This window comes from Ceratina calcarata, unplaced genomic scaffold (assembly GCF_001652005.2).
Source record: "Ceratina calcarata isolate Rehan_Ccalc_2016 unplaced genomic scaffold, ASM165200v1 scaffold171, whole genome shotgun sequence".
Lineage (NCBI taxonomy): Eukaryota > Metazoa > Arthropoda > Insecta > Hymenoptera > Apidae > Ceratina > Ceratina calcarata.
Window position 1 is genome coordinate 394,702 of NW_017138459.1, and position 23,904 is coordinate 418,605.

The 23,904-nt window shown below is 38.5% G+C and overlaps 1 protein-coding gene and 1 long non-coding RNA gene across 6 annotated transcripts in view; one reads left to right on the plus strand and one right to left on the minus strand.

Annotated features, from left to right (window-relative positions):
• The window catches only part of Bap170 (Brahma associated protein 170kD), a 44,307-nt gene that overhangs the window by 19,205 nt on the left and 1,198 nt on the right, over positions 1-23,904 (minus strand). For 4 of the 5 annotated variants that reach the window (XM_026810715.1, XM_026810717.1, XM_018037520.2 and 1 more), the window contains exons 2-4: positions 22,833-22,926; positions 3,803-3,900; positions 846-997 (exon numbers count right to left, since the gene is read on the minus strand). In XM_026810715.1, coding sequence (XP_026666516.1) covers positions 846-997; positions 3,803-3,900; positions 22,833-22,926 — 344 coding nt within the window. Of the gene's footprint in view, positions 1-845; positions 998-3,802; positions 3,901-22,832; positions 22,927-23,600; positions 23,763-23,904 lie in introns of those variants that run through there. The other variant, XM_026810716.1, reaches the window with a different exon arrangement.
• On the plus strand, positions 9,081-12,656 carry LOC113463839 (uncharacterized). The gene is made up of 4 exons (XR_003388669.1): positions 9,081-9,326; positions 9,454-9,567; positions 9,680-9,802; positions 9,991-12,656. It is a non-coding gene; the product is annotated as an uncharacterized LOC113463839 (long non-coding RNA).

Below are 23,904 nucleotides of genomic sequence, written 5' to 3' on the forward strand. Positions count from 1 at the left end.
AGTTGAAATATATAACAAAATTCTTTTATTGAAACATACCTAATCTCTTGAATTTGGCCTGTCATTCCATTACACGTCATTTGTAAATACATAAATTAGAAGCGAGAAACGGGAAACGATGATAAATATGCTAAAAAATTGCAGACAATTTGCAAAAGACTATCCTCCTTGGTTTACTTAGCAAAGAATCACTCAAATGAAGCAATAGGCGTGAACACATTCTCTATCGATGTTCTTTCGTAGGAGATACCCGGTAAACGACGTATCCTAAATGCATCCATCGAACGTGTTACCACAGCTAACACATTATTATCCACGGTTGTTTTTTGTCAACGTAAACGGAAAAAAAGAGAGTTCCAGCAAACGGAAATTGCTAACGCTGTGAATTATTGAGCCGTGACACACCCGCACATGCTCTTGTGTGACTGTGAGCGTATTTGTCTATGGTAGCGGGAAAGAGCGAGAAAAATAAGGGAACAATGCACGGTGGAAAACGCATTTGAAAGTCGTTCGAGCGTGTGGACGTGCATGCGAAATGCGGTACGGTAAAGCGGTGGTGTAACTTGGCAAAAATGATTTATCGCGAACGAAACGTAAATTGAACGGTCGTTTCAACAAACTGGCAGAGTGCGAGGTTCGTGTGACAAAAATGTGATTGGAAAGCACGGTGACGATTCGAGAACTCGACGTACTGTGAGAAACGCGTCCAAGACTTAGTATGCATGCGTATCTATAAGATCACATACATATGTATGTATAAGAAATTTAAAGTTATTGTTATATGATTTTCATATACATGTACTTATGTGCAATTGCTGGATATGGATGGTATAATTGACAATTACCTGCAACATTGTGTTGATGATGATTATAAGTAAGAGGAACGGAGTGTAATGCTCTAGCAGACCACTTTCTGTGTCTGGAATCTTCATCGTCGTCGTCTGCTTGATGTCCATCTTCTCCTAGGAAGTGTACTTTCTCGTACCTGTCCAAATACCTGAAACAACAAACAATTTTCATGTTGGACGAAAAATTCCACAAGTTAAATGTATTTTTGAGACGTTTGGAACGAACAAGCATTCGTCACTTAAGATTCTGTCTGTGCGTACAAAAGGGAAAATAAAGAAGAGGGACGAATCACTGGTACAGCCGTTTTGAAGACAATCGTTGCTCTGTGCCTGACTTTCACGGACCGGATAGAGGCTCGACTAAACCTAACGGAATACGAATGCTATGGTCCGTGTTCTCTTTAAATGAATACTAATGGCTCAAGAAAACAAGATTACTCGAACGCGTCGCCTTTGAGAACATCCATTACGATATGGATATACTATATTCGTTTCATACATTTCACTGAGCTACTTTTATTCAACCCCCTTTCCCGTGTCGAAAAATTCTTGAAATTTTATGATTCGTAGAACTCAGGAGACTTTTTGACAGGATGAATGTAAAAAGAATGGGTAGATATTGCAGAGAGAGAAAAATTAATATAAGAGAGGGAACTAGCGAAAAGGAAGAGTGCTTACGAAAAGAGAAAGGGGTAAGGGTAGAGAAGAATACATAGTACATGTAACGACAAGAGGGAAGGAGAGGGATACCGAAAAGGGAGAGTGGCTAAGAAGAAGATATAGAAAGGAGAGAGGAGAGGAGAGGAGAGGAGAGGAAACGTGGTCTCGTGGGTGGGCAAAAGAAAATGGTGGGGGTAAGTGTAGTGGATCCATTCATGCACCAACGTAGAGTACGGAAGGTGCAGCCGTTGGAGCAGCCCGCCAGAGCTTGATTGGCCGTTGGACGGTGCAGACTGAGCACAGACGCTTTGACTACTCTCCCTGGCCCGTGCCCGGCGTGCACCACCACTCTCCTCCGCGTGTCCGTATAGATTGGGAGTAGTAGGAAAACGTTTACTAGCGTGTCGCCATTGGTGGTGTGTAATGGTAACTACACACGCTCTGTGGTGACTGTAGGATTCGGTGGTATTACGTGTTCAAGACGTCAAATCGGCCTATGAATGAAACCGTGTTTGGATCGCGCTGCGCTCCGAACCACGTATTACGTGAACGGTGCGCCGCGAATTTTTTATTTTTTTCAATCTGATGTCTCATTCTACGCCTATTCTTTGTATTTTGCGTTTATTGTTGAATCTAACTAGTAAGCGAATAGTAATCTAGCAATCTTTAACTGTTTCTATAAACAGGTTGCAACGATCGTTATTTAAGGATTTAGTTAGATATGAATTAACAGATGTAAAACATAATGGATAGAGACGAGATTAGATGCACGACGTTATAGACATTATACAATTAACTCTTACAAAACTTGCAGATAAACTGTATTACAGAAATAAAGAATACAAGATACACTGTCATTGTTCTTCCATTAATGCTATACCACAATATGATAGGTACACTATATCATGGTATCGGTGCAATAAATTCGGATGAAGCCAATGGTACTATAGTCATCGAAGAAAGGCGGCGAAAGAATGGTCGAAGAAGCAGCAGAGAATCGAACGGCGCGACGGCAGCGGCGGCGTCCTTGTTTGCAAGCTACGCGGGGCGCCGGGTATAACAAGGTTGCACAGAGGGAGAGGACACCGACTCAGGAACCACGTGGTGGCTCTCGTCACCACGAGGCCAGTATGAATGAATGAACGAACGAACGAACGAACGTACTCGTACTATACGATACGGAAAATGCACGCGGTGGTGGGGCGTAGGTAGCAGGGAATGCCGATACGCGGCTCCCGGCAAAACGTCCCCCGGCTCTTCTACTCTTGTGCAGACGCTTGCGGACTGCCAGACATAATGGAGCATCGTGCCGCTATTACGTGACAGTCGGTCCGCTCCTGTTTGCCTGAACCAATCTGTCGTTACTCGTTTCCCTAGTGGCTTTGTTAAATTTAATTTTAATAGACTCGATGTAGAAAATGTGCTATTTAAAATTGCGCATGAAAATATGTCCCATATAACAGATTAAAAAAAAATACTTTATGTATATAACTTATTCTATTTCGGAGACATTTTATTGCAAATAATTATAAAACTTCAAATTCAATTGCAAATAATTATAAAACTTCAAATTGCACTCGACATTCTGTACCTTAAAACTACAAGAATGTTAGTAAGGAAATATAAAATTATTTAATAAAATTGTTATACAATTAGAAGATTCAGGAAATCGTATAGTTACGATAGAATAGTATTCGCAGGCATCGGCCAGCTTCAAAAGCACCGATATTAATGTTCTGGTACAAAACGATCTGAGCATTCTCAGTCGACACGCTGAAGAATGTTTTGGATGCTTTAAGTAAATGGGGCAATTATAATGCAACGCGACAACTCTAAATTTATAACATTCCATCTCAGAACTGAATGTTGAACGTTGTTCCGCTTCAGTTACTCGTCAAAAGAAACTTTTAAATTCAATTTAAGAGTCGGTTATATCTTCACAGAATAATTTTAAATAACTCCTTTAAATATAATACAATCCAACTTTCTATTAAATAACTTTCAGACAGAATGTTATACGACTTCATGATTTTTAAGATCCTACAGCTTAAATTAAATTTACGTTGAATAAAATTGAACTTCTAAATACATATGTACGCAGACTCGAATTTGTACTCATTTTGCATTGCGAAGTTCAGTCTGGTTAGCGTAGGATCGAATATTCAGATCCAAGAGATACACAGCACATTCGCTGAGGTGATGCATTTCGCGATTCGCTCGAATGATGCACGAGCTCGAGGAGGCTTCTAAAATAAAGTGATGGATGGTGGCAACGCGCGTCTCGGTACACTTACCTAAGGTAAATTTGTTTAAGGCCAACCCCGCTGTTCACGCAGCCGTTGGGTAGATGGAATTGTTCGCACAGCGATGCCCATTCGTTTCTGGTATTCACCTGAAACACGAAATGTAGGAATATTTCAAATACAATTCGCACGTATTTCTAAGAATAAAGGTTGTACATCATTTCCAAAATAACATAAAGCTTCTCCTAATTGATGATTTTTTTTAGCATTTATGATGTGAATCATTTTTAAGTGTATTTCAGTTAATATGTATGTACGTCACTGCTTACAAATACTACCCTCACTCCGAAGAGAATATAAAAGGACAGGGGCAATAGTGAAACGCGACTTCACAAAAGTGTCGGGTACATAGGCGAGACGCGAGATAAAATACCCAGCCGGGGTATAAATTTTCTGCAGGCGCCTGTTGAAAAAATAACCATCGACTCGTGTTACCGGCGCCTGTGGGATACACATACGCTGACGATAAATAAGTATAAGTGGTATGTGCAATTATGTAGGCGCACACACGTTCACCATTAGACTATAAATAATAGTAGAATAAATAATTGTATACATACAATAATACAGTACATAATTAGCAGATATAAAACATAACTGTATGTATAGACTGAATACAATAGATGATGTATGTATTATGAGAAGGATCAAATATTTCACACGAGTAAAGTCGGTATTCCGCGGTTCAAGGAGAATTGAAAATAATATATGACAACTCGAGATTCTATGTACGTCGTTAGTCACTGTCAAATGATCACGTCCAAAATTTATATACGGTTACAAATGCGAATATATTCTCATGAAAGAAAACGAATACCGAGGCCAATAATTCCGGGAAAATTTATTTCGCGTTAAGCCGTAAAGTTAGCCATCTTGCGCGAATTAATTTCGAGGAAGCCTGATATAGTACAGTGTCACTATTGATATTCATTTCTTCGGTGGAATTATGGCTTCAATGAATGTGCTGTGGTATGGAGTATGGAGAAAGATTGAAACATGTATGACGAAACAATTGAAACTAGATATGGATCAGACTCCAGCGTTCGTAATGCTTGTATTCTTGTTCGATCTCCGATTCACGATCATCTTGCGATCAAAGGATGTTTGTTTGTACAGTTTGTCCGGTTTAAACGCACCTCAACGAGTCGTGAAATCGACGACGGCGGAACATAGTGGGTCAGTGCTCTCTGGATCAGCGCCCGTTTCCTCGCTATTCTCGTCGCCGCGACACGTTCAATCTTATGAATCGAGAATGTGGCGCCCCGCCGTGGACGATCTTGCGATGTCATCGTTCTCTCATCAAAATCACTCGAACGCATCGAACGATACATAGATATGTAATGTTCTCGACCGATTAGTCAATGAATGTGAAATGCGTGATTAAAAGGATTTCCTTTGAGCAACTTGAATGATCCTCGCTGAGGGCTACTATTATATGAAAATATATTCAACTAGTCCATGATTTCATGCTTTACTACACTTCCTTACAACATTCTTGTAATAAATTAATTATTTGTATCATAATTATACGTTATTTGTCTTTGCCTCGTTGTTTTGTGAATTCTCGTTTTCTCTTCTTCTTTCCTAACTTTTTATTTCATCATTTTATTATTCTACTACTTTTCACTCGAAACATTTGCTGGCCAGACTTGAAAGTTTTCGACCGTCGGATTTTTCTTGTTATCCGGGGCCTCTCTGATCATCTTTCAATATATTTTCATTAAAGTCTATTTTTCCTAATTTTGCTGTACGCTTTCGTTTCCCTTTTCTTTTTACATTCTCTATCTTGAATGATCTTAAAAATCTTCGTTAAGTTTTTCTACATTTCATTTCGTGGGATTAATTAACTACCGCCGATGGTTTTTCCGTTCTTGTTTTGCAGAGCTAAATGCGTACTCGCTTTTAATAATACGCCTTAGAATTACATGGTGTGTGGGCGTTAATGAGTTATACTTGGAATTTCTTGTATAGGATGCAATTGTTGAATTTCATTACCTCGGTCGGTTGAAAACAGATTACTTATTCGGATAACAATATCCATTGTCTCAGATTACACATCGCGTGTATGTTGTGTACATATATGCATATATGTGTGTGTGCACTTTTATTATCGGTTACGTTTATATTTTTACGTTTCATTTTTAACTTCATAGTAAAAAAAAAAAGATACATTTTTTACAATCTATATTTTCTAAGGGGGTCATAATTAAAGTTAATGCAAAAACGTTATTTCCAGTGAACTATTTGATATCTTCTGATTAACTTATTGTTAGAGCGCGTTGAATTATGATTGTGAAAATTGGTGCAACGTGAGCATTAAATATGCGCTAAGCCTATTTTCATAACGTGGAGTAACGAGATTTCTTAATTTAAAATGTACGGCAACCGATTGAAAATTCTCGACATTCAAAGGACGCTGTATGAAATATTACTTATCTTATGAATATTAAGGTTAAAGTTTCTTTTAAAACTAATAGTACCTTTTTTGTCTTTTTAGAGGGGAATTTCCAAGAAAATAGTTCCATAATATGTAATCTAAAAAGTATGATTACTTCAAGTAATCAAAATCTTAATTGATATTTCACTATGAAATATGTAAAAACGTCACGTAACACTCCTTGATATGCAATAAAAATTATACTCGACCAGGCTGTAATTACGTGTTTCAGATGTATAATGTCCAGCAGCCACGAAGCGTTATGATACAAGATAAAATGACTGTTACGGATTGCGCTGAGCGTGTGTGGTGATTACCGCGTCTCGCTCAGGCAAGACTTTTGCCCATAAATTTCACAGCTTTTTTCGATAGACTCATCGAAAATAAAAAATAAAAAAATATAAAATATTTTTTTTTTAAAGTGCGTCTCATTAGAAATACTTTTAAAATGTTAATGAGATAGATCACAAGAAATTTGAATACGCACGGAAAACGTTTTACGGCTCGACGTTATCGGGCATTCTACCGTGCTAGTTATACAGATCGCGTACTATTTATCTGCTGTAAACAGTTGGGTACGCGAGATTTATCAGAACACGTTACAGCGCTCTTTTTCTTGATAAGACACTGCCTCAAATTTGATAGCCTCTTATGAGCTACTAATACAAGATATATTTCGACGAAGTGTGACAATTTGTAGAGGAACCGATTCCATTACACGATTTTTTTCCATTTCACAATTTAAGAACACCGTTTGAAAAGAGTTAATAGTTAAATAAGAATGTTAAGAAAATTAGTTTATTATGGTTTAGTTTCCTAAATTATTTTCTTATTCAATACTATATCTTTGCTCTGTGTACACGTAATGATTGTCCTTTGTACTAGAAGAACCGGTGAACAAACGCAGAAAAGATGGCCAACGGGAATTCGCTGGAAATCTAAGGGCAGCCACTTCGTTCCAATCAAAAGGAGGAGAAGACAGGTAAGAAAGAGGGAGTCGCGGAGGGATTACTACTAACCAATTGCAACAAAGGAACTAACAGGAATTCGCATCAACCTGCGGCAACTTTTTGTTTGATCAAGGGAGGCCGCACGGAAGGGAGTAGAAAAGGGACCGCGGTAAGCCTTAAACAGCTTTAATAAGGGAACGAAAGAGAATCCACTCGACTGTAGGTTCAATCAGGATTAACTAGAAAAAAACAAATAAACCAACCAAAAATTAAAACATTGGAATTAAAGATTAATTATAATTTCTACTGATTAGAAAGTTTCAATAAAATGGTAAAAAATATTAATTCATAACTTCTCTTATTTAGTAAATGAAAAATTGTGAACTAAAGTAAAAGTTGCAATTTATTAAAAATGTATTGATGTCTGTTACCTATTTAGGTATTGTATTTATTTGTACATGTATTTACATGTAAAGAGAACTTGAGAAAATTAGGTAAGAAAAGCCTAGCAAGATTTGTTTTACCATTCGTTAATACTTTGCAATGCCCCAATAAAAAAAGTCGGGTTGTTAACTGACCGTTACAATAATCGCCAGTAGGCATTATCAAGGATTATTATTTTAGTGCCAAGTATCTTATGCTCATTACTGACTGACAGATAAAACGAAGACATCACACATGTATTACGATTCTTCTAATCTCTTACGATTATATTTGCGAAGCAGCTACAGCTTGTAAATCCAATTTTTTCCAATTACTCTTTTTCTTGTACAAATATAATTGATACATTTCTCATTAATATTTTTAAATTCGTATCTACACAGAAAAGTGACTTCCTAATATCTACAATCAATCATAAATACCATTCACGTGGCGTACACACCGTTAATTCAGAAACAATGCATCGCCACGCATATCGTTTAAGGAGCAATACAAAAGATACTGTATATCTGAAAGGCTACAATTTCTTAAACCTAAATAATATGTAACTTAGCTCATTAGTGCGTCGAATTCTAACGATTCTCGGCCAGTGCATAGTGTATTGCGTTTCAACATATCAATACATAGTGTATTGCGTTACGCTCCACACCGTCTGGCGATTCCCATTCTTTAATTCGATTTATACAGCGATTTAGCCCTGAATTTTATCTTGGCAAATTCAATGTGCTAAGTCAGCCCAATGATAATGCTATTTAAGTTCAACAAGGATTCGTTCAGACAACCTACATACAGTTTGTAGACATTTCAACTGTTGACAAACTTTATGTAGATTGTGGTAAAGTGTGTTTAGAGACAATACCCAAAAGTTTGAGAGTTCTTGGATTCAATGCAAAGAAGAAACAACCGACAGATGAGCGAACGAGGAAGGACTACCGACGCATACCAGGTTCGGGCGCATGCATTGGCGATTTACTGGCACCGATTAGGTGTAGTATAGGACAGCAGCGGATTCCCCCGTCTCGGCCCGGTAATCGCGCGACTTTGCTTGACCTTGACAGTATGAATTACATCGCGCATGCGCGGGGACGTTCTTCGAGAGCGTCGAACGCGCTATCCACGTGTTCTCGGTTAGCCTCTGAGGGACTACACGATGAAAGTGTCTTTGCCGCCACGTGCTCGTTGGGGTAGGACATGGTCTCTCTCTCTGCTCCTCTCTCCCACCCCTTCACCGCGTTCCTCTCCCTCTCGCCCTTCCTCCCTCTTCCTCTAGGAACGGTTGCTTCGGTGTCCATGCTGCACCGCACCGGCCCGGGACACATTCGCGCCGACGTTTTCGCGCTCTATCGTTCGGCTTTTTCGCGTTTCCAGCGTCGCGTCGTGCACGCCTGGCGTGGCGCAGCGTCGGTACTCTCGTCAGACCAGTCTCGGCTTCGTCGCCGGACAGATACGGATCGGTCCGTCGGTGGCCATTGTCCGCAAGACAGAGCTGACGACCAAAGTTACGGATAGTGATATAGATAGTCGAATGTAATAATCATTCATTGTCAGTTATGAATGATGCTTCTTGACGAGAAAAAGTCATTTATTTCTCACGACGAATAATTCACTTGTGACTCATGCGATATAAATTGTAAAGCTTTGTACGACTGCAGGCTTCTTAGAATTCTAGTGTCAAGTGAATTTAATTGTAAGTATTCACGTACGTTACGTTTTCTGCTAAAAGGTGAAATCATAATTAACATGATCGAGAAACGTAAAGCTAAGAAGAAAAAAGTACACACAATTGTACTTGTGAAAGACTGTGTTGGTTACAGAGAACGACTACGTGTTCGTGGCAGCATAATTCAGTTGCACATGTTCAAAACGTCCTTAGCGATAAAAAGCAATATGTACTGGTCACTTCGCACCAAACCAATATATCTCTCAAGGTTGCTGTTTTCATATCTAATTCCATAGCCTCGTCAACAAAATTGTACTTGAAGTTTGTGATATTCTATTATTCTCAATCATGCTTTATAATATTGTTATCATTAATTGCAGATATAAGACTTCTTCCTCAAAGATATATCAACGTTATATGAGGGGGTAGAGATTCATATTGGTGGAAGTCACTTTTCGATCAAGTTGCACTACAAATGCTAATACGTCCAACGAAAACATTTAGTAAGTCCTAACTCATCTCCCTCGTAAACTGATAGAAGCACAATGTAGGCATGTGGTAGAATAGCTGTACTATTTCCGGAACTTGAGTGTACCAGAAAGTGCCTTACACCACTATGACTTTTACCCACTCATATGTTAGATCACCGATATCATTCAATAATGGTATGTACAACTCCAACTTTTTGCAGATGTCAGCTTTTTGCAAAGATTCGTGCTTCTGCGATTGCTGAAGACGATTTCATCCCTCAGCAAAAGAAATTTTCATCCCTTCGATTTGAAGGGAAGTATAACGCGCAAACGTTTATCGTACCACCGTCAAACTGACAATGTTCTACCTATGCGTCGCGTGTTTCGACGACCGTCGCGAGCACGTGGTCGCGGAGATTCGCTGCTAAGCATTGGATAGCGTCGAGGCGGCCCTGTAGACCAGAAACCGAGCGAGACTCGTGTCAGGAGAGCCCCACCAGAACATCACGTGGGTTCGCAGGCCCACGGCACACGGGTACACGACTGACAGTTCCCAGTCAGCTGATCGTCCACCCGGGAGGGTGAGAGGTAGGAGGTAGCAGTCAGCACCAGCAGCAGCAGTAGCAGTAGCACAAGTAGAGGAGGTGGTGGAGGTGACGGAGGAGGATGAGGGAAGGAAGGGGCGCGGGTTAGCAGAGAGAAGAAGGGAAGGAGGGCGGAGGGGTTGGCGACGCGCAGTCTGCCGTCGTCGTCGGGATCAGCTGATCGGTGGAGGTGTGCTGGTAGCTGACTGACTGTGAACTCTCTCAATGAACCAACGGACGAAGAAGTCTTCGCGTGCGTACACACACGTACATGGGGAGTGAGAGCACGCTTCCCGCGGGGGGCCGAGGGAGAGGGAAGGGAAGCGAGCGAGCGCGTATGCGCGCCTGTCTGCCTAACTATGCGCCAGAGCACTCGCGAGGGAGCGAGCGTTTAGTAGCTAACGGAAGTAGTAGTGGCCCGGCACCGAGAGCTTCGAATGACCTCGACGTTTGCGCCGCGACGAGCCGTTCTTCGGCCTCTTCACGGAGAGGGTTGGTTGCAGCGTACGGTGGTACTGTACATCAGCCAAGGAACAAACTTCAGGACCGAGCGGAGTTGTAAAATACACTAATCAGCGAGAACGCTTACGGAGGCAGCCGTAAAAAAAGGTGTACTGTGCTCAAACGTAATTGGGGATTGTGCTATGTTTACCTGGGTCTAGTTTTTCCACCGAGATACGTTTATAAAACTCTTTTAGCTTCCTGTTGAAAACACGACCACAAATCAGATATCATTAAGCAATACTTTCTGTATGTGTGTACCAAATTATGCAGATATATTTTTGCATTAATCCAGTTCAGTGATGAGGAAAATAACGTAATAGTTAACTACAAACTAAATATTGCTACAGGGGTAATATATAGATATTTAAGCCATTATAAGGGATGATTTCCTCGCTAGAGATCGTGGATGCACCAGCCGCAACTGCTTAATTGCTACATAGTAGCGGTATCAGAGGTTGTCGACACAGGAACAATATCCTTTGATGTTGTTACAATGTTAAATATCTAGGATCAGGTGAATTGCGGCAGCTTTTGAGACCTTTAGCTAGAGAACTATCTTCATAAGATATTGTCGAGGATTACCTACGGTACATATTGTAATTTCTCTATTAATCACACATAGGATGAATACCTTTTACAGTCTTTAAAATTTAAAGGAATAGGACTTTGTTTACGATTTCATAACTTGTTTTAGAAGATCGTAACGCACATTCATACAAAGACAGTGAAAAGCAATAAACCACAAACACGTAATTCATTCTCGCGAATATTTAGATATATCGTAATTTTTGTAGTTATCTAGTCATCATTTTGATTAACGAGAGAGATAATATCAAGAAGGTCAATTCGCAATTGCGTAATGCGGTACTAAATACACGTGTCGTGCGTATATCCATCCGCTAGGCAGGAGAAGAGCGCAAAGCAAAAAGAGCGGTGAGATCAAATGTAAAGCTTCACAGAAACTCAACGCGGTCGTAAGTTTCCTCGCTCGTGATTGCCAGATACTATATTTCTGTCGCGTATACAGGATGCTCACGCGGTTGTTAAACGAGTTTTTGTTGTAAATTTTTCAATAAACGTGACTATTATTGTCTTAAAATAAGTACAGACATAAACTAATTTAATCTGTATAAATATCAACTAATTCATTTCATACAAATTTATTTTTATATACATCACGTTAGAAGTTTGATTATGAAATGCGAGCCTGATTAGTTCCCGAACAAAATATTGTCTTTCCAAACACGCGTATCAGTTAATTGCCATTTTTTATCGAAACACGAACGGTGAACGCGCAGATAATTGCCCTTAATTATGGGGCTCCGTCCTTTAGCCGCGTAATCATCCGATTGATGTTCTCTAGCGAGTGCGTATAGTATTCGGTTTCACGATATACAGTATGTTCTGAGTGAGAGGGAGAGAGAGACTGTAATAAGCGTGTATGCAATCATCGACAATTGAATACGCAATACGCGGTTAAGGGGCCGTGTAATCCACCGGCGACAGAAGAACAGCCGCTCCTTGTTCTGCCGGGGACGATAGCAACGCTATTACAGGCGCTGTAACGACATAGTAACCACCCAGATGGACAGGATCTGGTAGAAGTTACTCTCTTCTTCGTACATTTCAGAGAAAACCAGTTCCTCGTTCGACGAATGCGAACTACCGCGAAATTCGTTTTCGAATAAATTCTCGATAACGTTCCTACTAACGTTTGTTTTAAGAATCGCAAGCACTTGAGATGCTCGACAAAAAAATGTAATTTGAATCATTAAACGATTGATAAAGTCTTGAAATAAGAACGTAGATTGTGTGCCTTAAACAGAGAATTTCTGCTATGCTTAGAAGTAATCTAATATTACGAGTACTTTATAGAACTAAAACAGACTTAAAAGAATTCAGTCTCTTGCGAATCAGAAGTATTTGAAAAGTTGGCTAAAACTGTAATTTGAATCGTTAAACAATTATTGTGGTTTTACATGAATGTAGATTATGCTTCCTAGGCACAGAATTTATGCTACGGTTTGAAACATGCCAATATTCCGCATTTTACGAGCACTCGGAGTACGTAGATGAAAAAGTCCAATGTACAATATTTCTCTATTTTTTTTCTCTGTCTCCCGGCGATTCTGTTTGCGTAACGATCGTTTAACGACTCGCGGCATAACGAGACGGACGGTGCGAGTCGCGAGTAAATACCGATATGTATATATATATGTATGCATGTATGCAGTGCGGCGTCTAGGCATTTCTTTTCGGACAGAAGCTCGAACCCGAGGCACATCTGTGAACTGTTGGACGCATGCGGGTGCCACGTTGTGCTCGTATAACTACAGTTGTCACAAGCCAAACAATGCCCACACTCTTCCTCCATCGCTCCGTCGCCACGCACACTGACTCGTTACATAAGATAAACTATGTAATCTAACAGTGCCTCGTGCTGCTCGCCCCAATGAAAGATATCGCCTTCGTCAGACTAAACTTATTACGGCTACCACCCACGTTGCAATATCGAAAGCTATCTTTTTATTAATCGCAAAACGCGGTGCAAGGCGTCACACGAAAGTGTTAAATAGAAAATTTCAATTACTTTTTTCCTTATAATTAAATTGCGGATTTTTATGTAAAATAAAATTTTCGAAATATGTAGAAAGAATTTCCTCTCATCTTCGAAAAGTATTTAGTTATGATTACTATTGATGAACTTTCTGCGCCTTTTTTATATTATACACAAAAATATAAAACAACAAATAAATACACAAAATTCGCAGTCTACGTACTTATAATAATTCTAAAATTAATTTCTTTTCTTTTTATAGTACAATAATGTCTCCTTAAATAATCGAAGTATTTGTTATAAAAGAATAATACAAAAATTGAATATGGACGAAACGACGACGGAACGTATTTTGCTATTCGTTTTGCAGTGCCTCGGCTAACAAACGAGCAATACGAGACGCATAGATAGATACGCACTGGCGAAAGATTTCAAACGAGTTCCGTTCGCGGATAAAAGCAACGCGACGCTACTTTCTATCAACGCAAATAGAAAGTTTCAAGTTTCGTCGAAAACTCGCGTTCCAATTCGAATTCCCCATTTGTTTGCATTCGTTAGAGACGTGACTAGAAAATACGCAGGGATTCCGATGGTTGGACCTCGAATTTTTTTGAGGTCCTAGCAATAAACGCAACACATTTTTAACCATTCATCCGAAATATGAATGTGGTTGTACAAGATGACATCGTACCAGGAATGCTATAACGTGTCAGCTTGCAATCACTATAAGCAGAACTCGTATCTCTGTTTAAAAAACACACAAAATAGAGCTATAGTTTTGTAAATACATACATATTTTAATACGGTTTCTGGAATCCGTTATCCGGCTGATCGATTAATAAATTCACTTTCGATTTTCAAGTTGAACAGGAATTAAAAATATAAGCGAAGACAGAAAGGTAATTGAAAGCCGGACGCGTTTTAAAAAGTTGCAAGAGACGTAGTCGCGTTGGCTGGAGAACGATCGACGGGTTCGAGGAGTTCGAATCCGGACGATACGCTTTCCTTCGGTTGTCCTCTATCCGTCTCACTTCTTCCTCGACTAACGGTGAGACCATCTCACCGAGCCGGAGCCGTGCACCTCAGGCTATCTCTATTTAATCTTACCGCGGCGACGTTGCCGACGATGAAACACGCTCTCGGAAGTGGTCTGCCCCACGCCGACAGAATGGCAACGTCGACGCCTCCTACCATTCCAACAACTTCTCGCTTTACACCTCCTTTTTCCCTCTCTTTCTCGCCGAGTTAAGCTGCGTATTCACTAGCAGGCGATGCGCAAGAAGTTTGCGAACTCGAACGAACATCTTATAATTATAAGCTATGCACTGTTTGAACATAAGATATTACAGTTTCAGGAACGGTAGAGTACTTTTTAACAAGAAACGATTCCTCTATTCTTCACTCTTGCTTACAAATTGTTAACTCCCGTGTATAACGTGCCTTTACTCGGTGGCACAGCGCGACATTCAAGAAAGAGATGGTACGACATACGTACGTACCTATGTATGTATGTAGTAGGTGTCGTTACCTACGATTGAGGGACGAGCAAAAAGAGTAATGCCTCTGCTGCAGCGAATCATACGCTCGTCGAAGCAGTACTGTCCTCGAGCCAGCGATCCGATCTCATTTTACGTACCTCTACAGTTCACTTTGAAACGATAAGTCGTCCTCGCTCACTCGGTTTCGTGGGACACGAATCGAATACCGAGAGTGAGAACATGGTCGATGTATTCGTAACACGAGGTGTAGGTTTATAAATCACAGAAACGAGTTATGTAATGGTTCGATTCAATACGGTACTCAAACTGCGCGTATCAGCGAAAGATACGCATGTCCAAAGCAGGAAACATTAAAAAGAAGCCGTGTAAAGAATGGTAGTTAGACCCTCTCGATGAACTCTACTTGCAGGAATGGAAAACCGGCGTATGGAAACGTAGTGTTATGTTTCTCCGAATATTCTCGTTATGAATTCCATTCGAAGAAGCGTACAGAAACGGATGACTCGACGAGGGAGAGCGAAGGCCTATTTTTTTCGCGGCGAATTTCCGAATGAAAGGTACTTGGGCCAATTTGGACACGGGGGTGTACGTAGGACAACTATATGCGCGAGACGAAGAAAGAGACTGGCAAAGAAAGCTGAGTAAAGAAGCGAACGGAGTTACAATTTCAATAGTCGTATAGTATTTTTCAAGCAAATTCTGTTTTCTTTACTCAAATGACTGAACAAACAGAAAATTGCTTATTGTTAGTCGAATTAAAAGTGGACAGATTGAAACAACTGTCGAATTGATTGGATAGACTAGACAATGACCGAGACCGCAACAGACAGGATGCGCGTTTTTGTTCCTGAAATTGGAACCTATGATGCCTTTTGATCTTACGTTCGGTGATCATGAAACAATGATGATGAGCTATAGTTTAATGGAAAAATTTGTTTGTATATTTTTCACTTTATCGCAACGAGAGTTATATCAATTGTTCTTAGCATTTCTTTTTCAATCATGGAAGTGCCGAGTTTTCGCTCTTACTCCAGAGTTAATTATATCAAAGAGAATTTATTTCTAGTGCTACATTATACGTAGTTCTATTTATAATGTATTTAAACAAATTATTCTCCATATATTATACTATAATGTCAATTTAGGTTTTAAAATGCTATCAATTTATGAGAAACATAAATGTCTCAATTTACGGTTTCTAGCAACGATGAGAACGTTCATGGCGTATAGGTTTAAAAATATCTAAGCGAAATTAAGATTGAAATAAAATTTGCGTCTCTGCGGGTAGCGAGAAGCGAGCAGGCGTCTCAGATCGTTCGGGTGTCCCCGAGTGCACGTGTGTGCACTAGTGTGCAGGGCATGAGGTCGGTCTCCTCGTCGTTCGATGTATGAGAGTTCGGATACCCTCTCCGCCGGTGCGCGAGGCAGCGTTGCCAACTCGTTCGACGGTATGTGTGCTGCGTGTGTCAGGCTGCACTGTTGCCATATCGACCCTACCTTATACTCATCATCCAACCGCTCTGTTTTCCTCCCGTTACTCCCGCTATCTCTCTTTCTCTCCTTCGTTTTATTCTCCTTTTTATTTCTCGCCTGCCTTTTTTCCATTACGTAGTTGTAGTTTCTCTGGGCCATTCTACTTGTCGTTACGCCCTTCTCAATTTCTTCCCCGTTATTCGCGATGCTCTGCACTATGGGATTCGTGCATCGTTCGTTCTTTAGTTTCGCCGTCTTTATCTCACGTTTTGTCTACATTTTGTATTTACCGCGTTTGTTGCACTACAAATGTAAACGTATCTCTTTCCCATTACATTATCTAATTCCTTTCCATAATCTACATAGTTAAGCTTGTACATCATAATTTTCCTCATATCTTTCTGGCCTATACTTTAATTTTCCTCTTGTCTCTAGTCCATTCATTTAATTTTCTGAATTATTCTTTTATTTCATTTACTACTTAGTCCTTCGCTTTAAAATATTTCAAGTTTTAATGTGCTTCTGATACCTGCTTCGTTTCATTCTCCAATATTCCTTCTCTCTCTCTCTTTCTCTCTGTCTTTATTCTCGGCTGGCGCGCGGTTCAGGCCACTTGGTAGCAAAGCACGGCGCCGCGGCACCTGACTGACTCAGCATTACCGAGTTCGTCGCGTCGCGGATTCCTCGCACACGTCGCACGCACTCTCTTCTCTGCGTAGAGCACGAGCAGACCAATGCCAGACTACGCTGCGTACCCATGCCCATTCGACAGCCACCCGACGCTCGCCGCTCTGCTCTCCCGCGCGCGAAACCAACCATACCCGCCGCTGACGCCCTTGAACAAGCCGGACAGTTGCGAACCCGCTCTCCCTCCGTATCTTTCTTTCTCTACGCGCCGACGTATATCTGTATCTCTCGGCATAGTTTACTCGCCGCTTTCTCGCGATCTTCTGTCTCCTTCTCTTCTTCTTCTTCTTTCTCTTCCTCTTTCCTTGTTCTACCGCGAGCACTTTTTCTTGCCGAAACCGGTAGGAGCCACAATGTTCCGCCATTGGTTTCTTTGACAACGCACGCACGAGAAAATCCCGATGATTCTACCTATTCGACTTCGCCACTCACATATTTTCCGCGTGGTTTGCGGCTTACATTTCCAATCTGACCGAAACGTGACGCTATGGCTGTAATAGTCATTTTTCACTGTTTTCAAATCTCATCGAATCTTCATCCGTGTTATATTATTCTTAATACATGAGGCCACAACAACTGTGTACGATGTAAGAGGAAGTAGTAATGATTTATTTCAAGTATGTATGTACATATATTTAGCGACATTTATTATTTTTGCTACAGCTTCATTATCGACTTTCGATATTTAATGTTTTTGTGTGGTCATCACATATTAATGAGGTTAAAATATTTTCGTTATGGAACGATAGCGGCATATGTATTAGGTTTTGCATATATGAAATATGTTTCTGCTTTGATGTTTCAGATTACTGATCATAAATCTATCATCATATTTATAGATCAAATTGAAAATTATATTTAGAATATATCAGCCAGGTTTCTAATAAAAGCAGTGCAATTTTGTTAGAAGCTAATACAACATAATTGACTGATTTTTATAAAAAAAAAAGTGAATCTGCGAATGCAGCCAGAATTTATATTTACATTTTAAGACTTTTTTAAAACAAAAATCAATCCTATTTTAATGAGGCTAAGGGATATTCGAATTGAATCGTCTTTTATCGCACAACAATCGTTTCATAAAAAAGGAAAAATAACAGGAAGAAATCTATTTTGTATGTTCGCGTGTGGAATTTATCTGTGCACGAAGCGAAATCATCTTGTGTTTAAAAACTAGCAAACGTGAAGTGAAAGTGTATGCAGCCTGTAGAGATTATTAGTGAACCGTTGGCGTTGTAGAGTATAAGCATGAACACATTAATGAGAATTATATTTTATTACCAAGTTATACTTGTATTCCTGTAAAAAAGTATTCACTTTTGTGAAAGTTTTTAAGGTTGTATTAACAATTTTCACATTAAAAATGTTGTTACTCTTTTCTATATCCATACCAATATCATAGATATGATGGTCTTAAACGATATCAACCTTCAAGGTGTTAAACCAATTTAAGACCTGGTAGGAGTATCCTTTATAATATGCTCGTGACACGCTAACGAATATGAAACAGCATGATTCACGAACCGTGTGTTGGAAAAACCAACTTCATTTCCACTTCCATACAAAGTCGCGTTCTACGTTAGTCACAAATTATATAACGTTTAATTAAACGTATACAAATTATTATATATACATTTACTTGTTATAATGTTTATTGCTAATTTTTTATTACAAAATCAAACAGGTTCAAGATCCAACTATTTCATTTTTCCACCACATTGCACAAATACCATTAGCTATTTTTAATAATTGGCCAATAGCGATATTACTTATGTTGTGTAGCTCGTTAGTAAGATGTGAAAAAAATCGAGCGCAGTCCGGTCGAATAATAAAATCGCGAGATCGCGATGCATTCTGAGCATTCGCGACCCTGCCGCATATTATGTAGTCTAGTGAGGTTCGAATCACACTTGTTGAGGGGAAGCCTGCTGGTACCACCACTACCTTTTCCTCCTCCTTCTCTTTACATGATAGTCTCTCCTCTCCTTCATTCGCTCCCCTGTTCTCTTTTCCACCTCTCCACCCTTCCGCCGTGCACCTTCTTCCCACCGTCGCTTCGGTGTTCATGATCTATCTCCCACCCTGAACTGTGCCTCTGCAACTGACCCTGACCTTGTGTCAACTTCCGTATTGTCCGAATACGTCGACTTTCGGCGGAATCTCGAGGAAATATTCTAATCTACTCTGACGATATTCATCTAAATGAAACTTTGCATTATAATTCCTTATTTTCTTTCTCAGAACAATTGATTTAGTTGGATTTGATAGCAAAAATGCTAATTCTAATCATGGTAGAAATTCGAGAAAAGGAGATAATTTATGTTTTGGTGACGTTAAATTTCAGAAACGCTTAACCGGAATCTATTTATATCTTGCTCGAATTGTCGGTTATAAATGGTTCGTTGTACAGCCGATACTATAATATAACCTCGCGGTTAACTTGCTACACATTGGGCACACAGAAGCGGTTAATTGAACGTTGCAAGAATCGTGGCCTAGATCGGAATTTATGTACTCAAACGACGAGACCTGGGATTTTGTTATTTAGTAACATGAAAGACAATGATTTCATTAAAATGTTCGAAAAGAATGTTAACAGATTACACCCTTTGACAAAAATCAAGATTTTACCCTACAAAGAATAGTTGAATAATGAATCAATGAAATGTATGGAGTTTTAAGAAATATAATGATTTCGGGAAAATCTAATCATCGAAAAAAGCATGTGTACGTATTTAAATGCGAAGAAGAAAAGAGAAGTAAAAGATTGCCGTGTATGCATAAATACATACATACGCAGTTCGTGTACACACATAAATGTACATATTCTTGAATGTTTGTACAATTTTAAGAAATCAGATCAGCGGTTCTAATACTCCGAGCAAATAATAAACATAGTAACTACATTATGCATACTTATTAAAGTTCAAATAATTTATTAAAATAATTCCGTGTAGGCATTAGTGTATAAATAGCGTAAGCACAAGTAACTGTATCTGTGAAATTTATTTTGTACTTGTGTGAAACAAATATCCTTGGTTACTCTACGCGAGAAACACTTTCACAAGCGGTAACATTCTAAGATAAAAATATTTCCGATAAGTTATTTTAAACAACGAAGAGATTGTATAAAAACTCTTTCTGTAAATGCGACAAGAAAGAAATACTAAAACTCATCTCGAATGCAGGCGCTGCTGAATATGCAATGACTCGAATGTGTTACTAACAATTTTAATACCAACGAACAATGTTTGATGACGTCATGTACTATACATTTCCATATACCATTTTCTTTGAAAAAGGTTTGCACATTATGTTTCTTGTAACAAATATCTAAAAATTGTGTTTAGGTTGATATATTTCATTCTCTTTACAAGCCGAGGAGGTCTATATTTTCTCCTTAGATAAATCAATTTAACAATAGCAATGAAGAGCAGAGCCAAGGATATTGCGTTTAAATCATTTCAATCGCTTTGTTACTCATCACCGTATGTACAAAGAGAGCTCGTTACGTTGGATGAAAAACTGCTGTACAACATACATGAGTCGAAGGCACAATCAATTATTCCATCGAAAAAGCCTGAATCACTGTTCAAAGTTTTCAACGGACTACCCTTCTGAAACCGTTTCATCTAATTTCTTGAATAAATATAATTCTAATTTACGATTATAAGTATATTAATATAAAGTACCGCATGGAAACAAATTTCATTACCCATTGAACAAATAAAACGAAGACGATTTACATGTGCACACGTAATGGCATAATAACTACGTACGTAAATTTTTTGCTGAAAATCTGATAAAATATCCGCCTTCTCATCGTGTTTCCTTTTTTCTGCAAAATTCGTTACACTGTGCGTCTATATCGTTTGCGCACATGAATAATAACGCGTGTCTAAATTAGTGTTTATAACTTTCTTAACTACACGAACGCAGGATGAAATGAAATGATTAATATTCACCCATTTTTATTACTTCGTATGAGAAATCTTTTAATATGTTATTCAATTTTAAATTACCGCGTAATCAAATGCCATTAGTTATATTGTTAACAGTCTGCTAATTCATTTGGGAAACATGTTAAATTAAATTAAATCGAATGTTTAATTTCATTTTGCATGACGAAGATGCTCAAGCAGCTGTTATCGCAACATCTGGATCGATTTTTATTCTTGCAAAACGCGCTTAAATGGCAAGTGCATTCGTTTCGGGGAACAATCGTTTTCCCATGTTTCCGGGGCGCATTCCTCGATCATTAATCACGCGTGATAGATCGAAACACGTTTAAGAAGAAAACTTTCCCATCCCTAAATTTTCGAATTTGGTAGTCATTCAACGAATAGACCATGTATAAAAATAAATTCAATAAAAATTACTTTGAATATAGATTTTAACCTGTTAACCGTGGAATTTAGTTTTAAAAAGCCACAGTGTGAAGAATTAAAATCAGTCCACCAATCTCTAATGCGGAGACCAAACATGTACCAACCACTTATCATTTGGCTGACTTCTATCACCCCCTCCGTATAAAATACTTAGCAGTTCTATTGGTAATATAAAAGAAACATCCCACCAAATAATATTCTTATTGTATTTGGTTTGACGTGTATACACGTCAAACACACTTAACAGATTAATTGCAGAGACATAACAAAAACTATGTACATACGATATAAATTTATATGATGTATTACTGTATAAATGTGTATAATATAATAATCAGACAATTTTCATTCACAAATTTATTAATTAACTGAGTAGAAGTGTCAAATTTCTGACTAGAATAGATTTTCTTTTCGGAGTACGCATGATTCCCGCGCTTACGATTAAGGGGGTGTGCAACCGCTCGCTGGTTTGCAGCCGTAAGGTAAACGGACCGAAGTGAGATTGTTGCGATCAAATTATACCGATTAGTCGATTATTTAGGTAAAACTCTGTGTAATCTTAAAAATGCGAAACAATGTCATGGATATCGATTATAAATGCTTTCTGATAAAAAAAGTATATTGAATAACGTTAAGTTTAAACAACATGGATTGTCGTACATCATATTTACTCATTAACATGCAATAATACATCTTGTAAATAAAACGTTTCATATTTTACTACATATTAATAAATAAATATATTATATAATGTTCATTGCTTTGTGATTGATTGATAAGAGTTGATGAAAAGTTGACAAATAAATGAAAAATGCAGTTCATTACTCCTGCATTGTAGCTGTTTCTGTATCATATAAAACAAAAGAATATCGTTTTACTTCGAATCATTCAAATGCATAATCACATTTATACAAATTTTAGCATTGTCGCGTATCGAATATTGCCCTAAACAATTTCTTGTTCTCTATGAATTATTCAAATTTGTAACTGACGTAATACATGTTTACGATGATGATAATCGTTTAATAGATGACAAACGCTTTACATGCAGTTCGATTTTGTTTTATCTTACAATTTCAAATTGTAGTGGAAAGCAATGTCTATAAAGCGATTGTGAATGCGCTAAAATCACATTCACACGTCGCGCTAATGACGCGCGGAAACAAATTACGCGGTCCCGACATGATATCTCCTAATTTTTCGCTCATTATGCACGCTAGGAATAATGTTTAGTAACGGGCGTCGAATGTAATATTACATGGCCGCGTTAAAGATTGAAAAACGAGAAAACAAAAGACAATGTTTCGGAAGGACATGAAATGAAAATTAGTCGACTTTTATCAAATAGAAACTTATTTTGATTGGACTTACCTTTATCCATCCTCCATGGGCAGTAACGACAACGTACAATAAATACAGATCTATATCTTTCCCATTGACTTTTGGGTTTTTCTTGAACGAAGTCCTGTAAAATGTGAAAACAGATAAATCGTTAATTTTATGTAATAAACGAAACGATATTGCGATACGTGATCACGTTTGTTATATAAATGTAATTACATAAGTAATGAATGGCAAATTTTATTTGTTTAACGCTTAACGAAGCAAAATTAATAGCAAATTTAATAATGTATCCCACAATTAGTTATATTCCATAAGGGGCAGCACAAATTTGTAATTTAATACGTAATAATAAATGCAAATTGTACATCATGTTTATAGAATGCATGGCTTGAAAATTTTTTTCAGTTTATTAAAATCTAGTATAATGCTGCTTTGCACGACATTTTATCAAATGAGAGATGATTCTTGTTAAGAAACACAAAATATAATAATAGAAGCAAATCGGAAGAATATATAAATTAAATATTTATGTTTTCTTCCCTTTGATTGTACACAATAAACGTGTCGTGTTGATTACAATACAAATTTTCACTGAGGTTACGAACGCTTGGTATAATCGAGAACTCTTTGTTTCGATCTTCGAAGCGAGTAAAAAGCGAACAGTGACGTAATAAAACGTAGCTTCTCTATTCAAAACGATCTTAATATATTCAATTGTTCGAACGGTTCGATGAACAAGTAACGAGAACAGGCTGGTTAACGAAAAAGCGTAGCATTTAAGTAAATTAATCGTACATAAGATTGGACGACACGAATTGCCACGGCAAAAAATCAACATGTCCACCATAATATTATTCATTTCGATTAAACATAACCTCAATCGCGCGGTACGATACGCGTCCGATAATCATTGATAAAGAAACACAGGTACATGCGTAAACAAATGGCTTGCATAAAATCGAGTCTTTCTCTCGGAGAAACTGTAAGCTATAATCGTACATAACCTCAACTCTATCCGCACACACAAGTCTACGCAACGCTAACTTGATTTACTTTCCCGTATATGCTACGTCGCGAATTCGTGGCAACGGGATTCGTA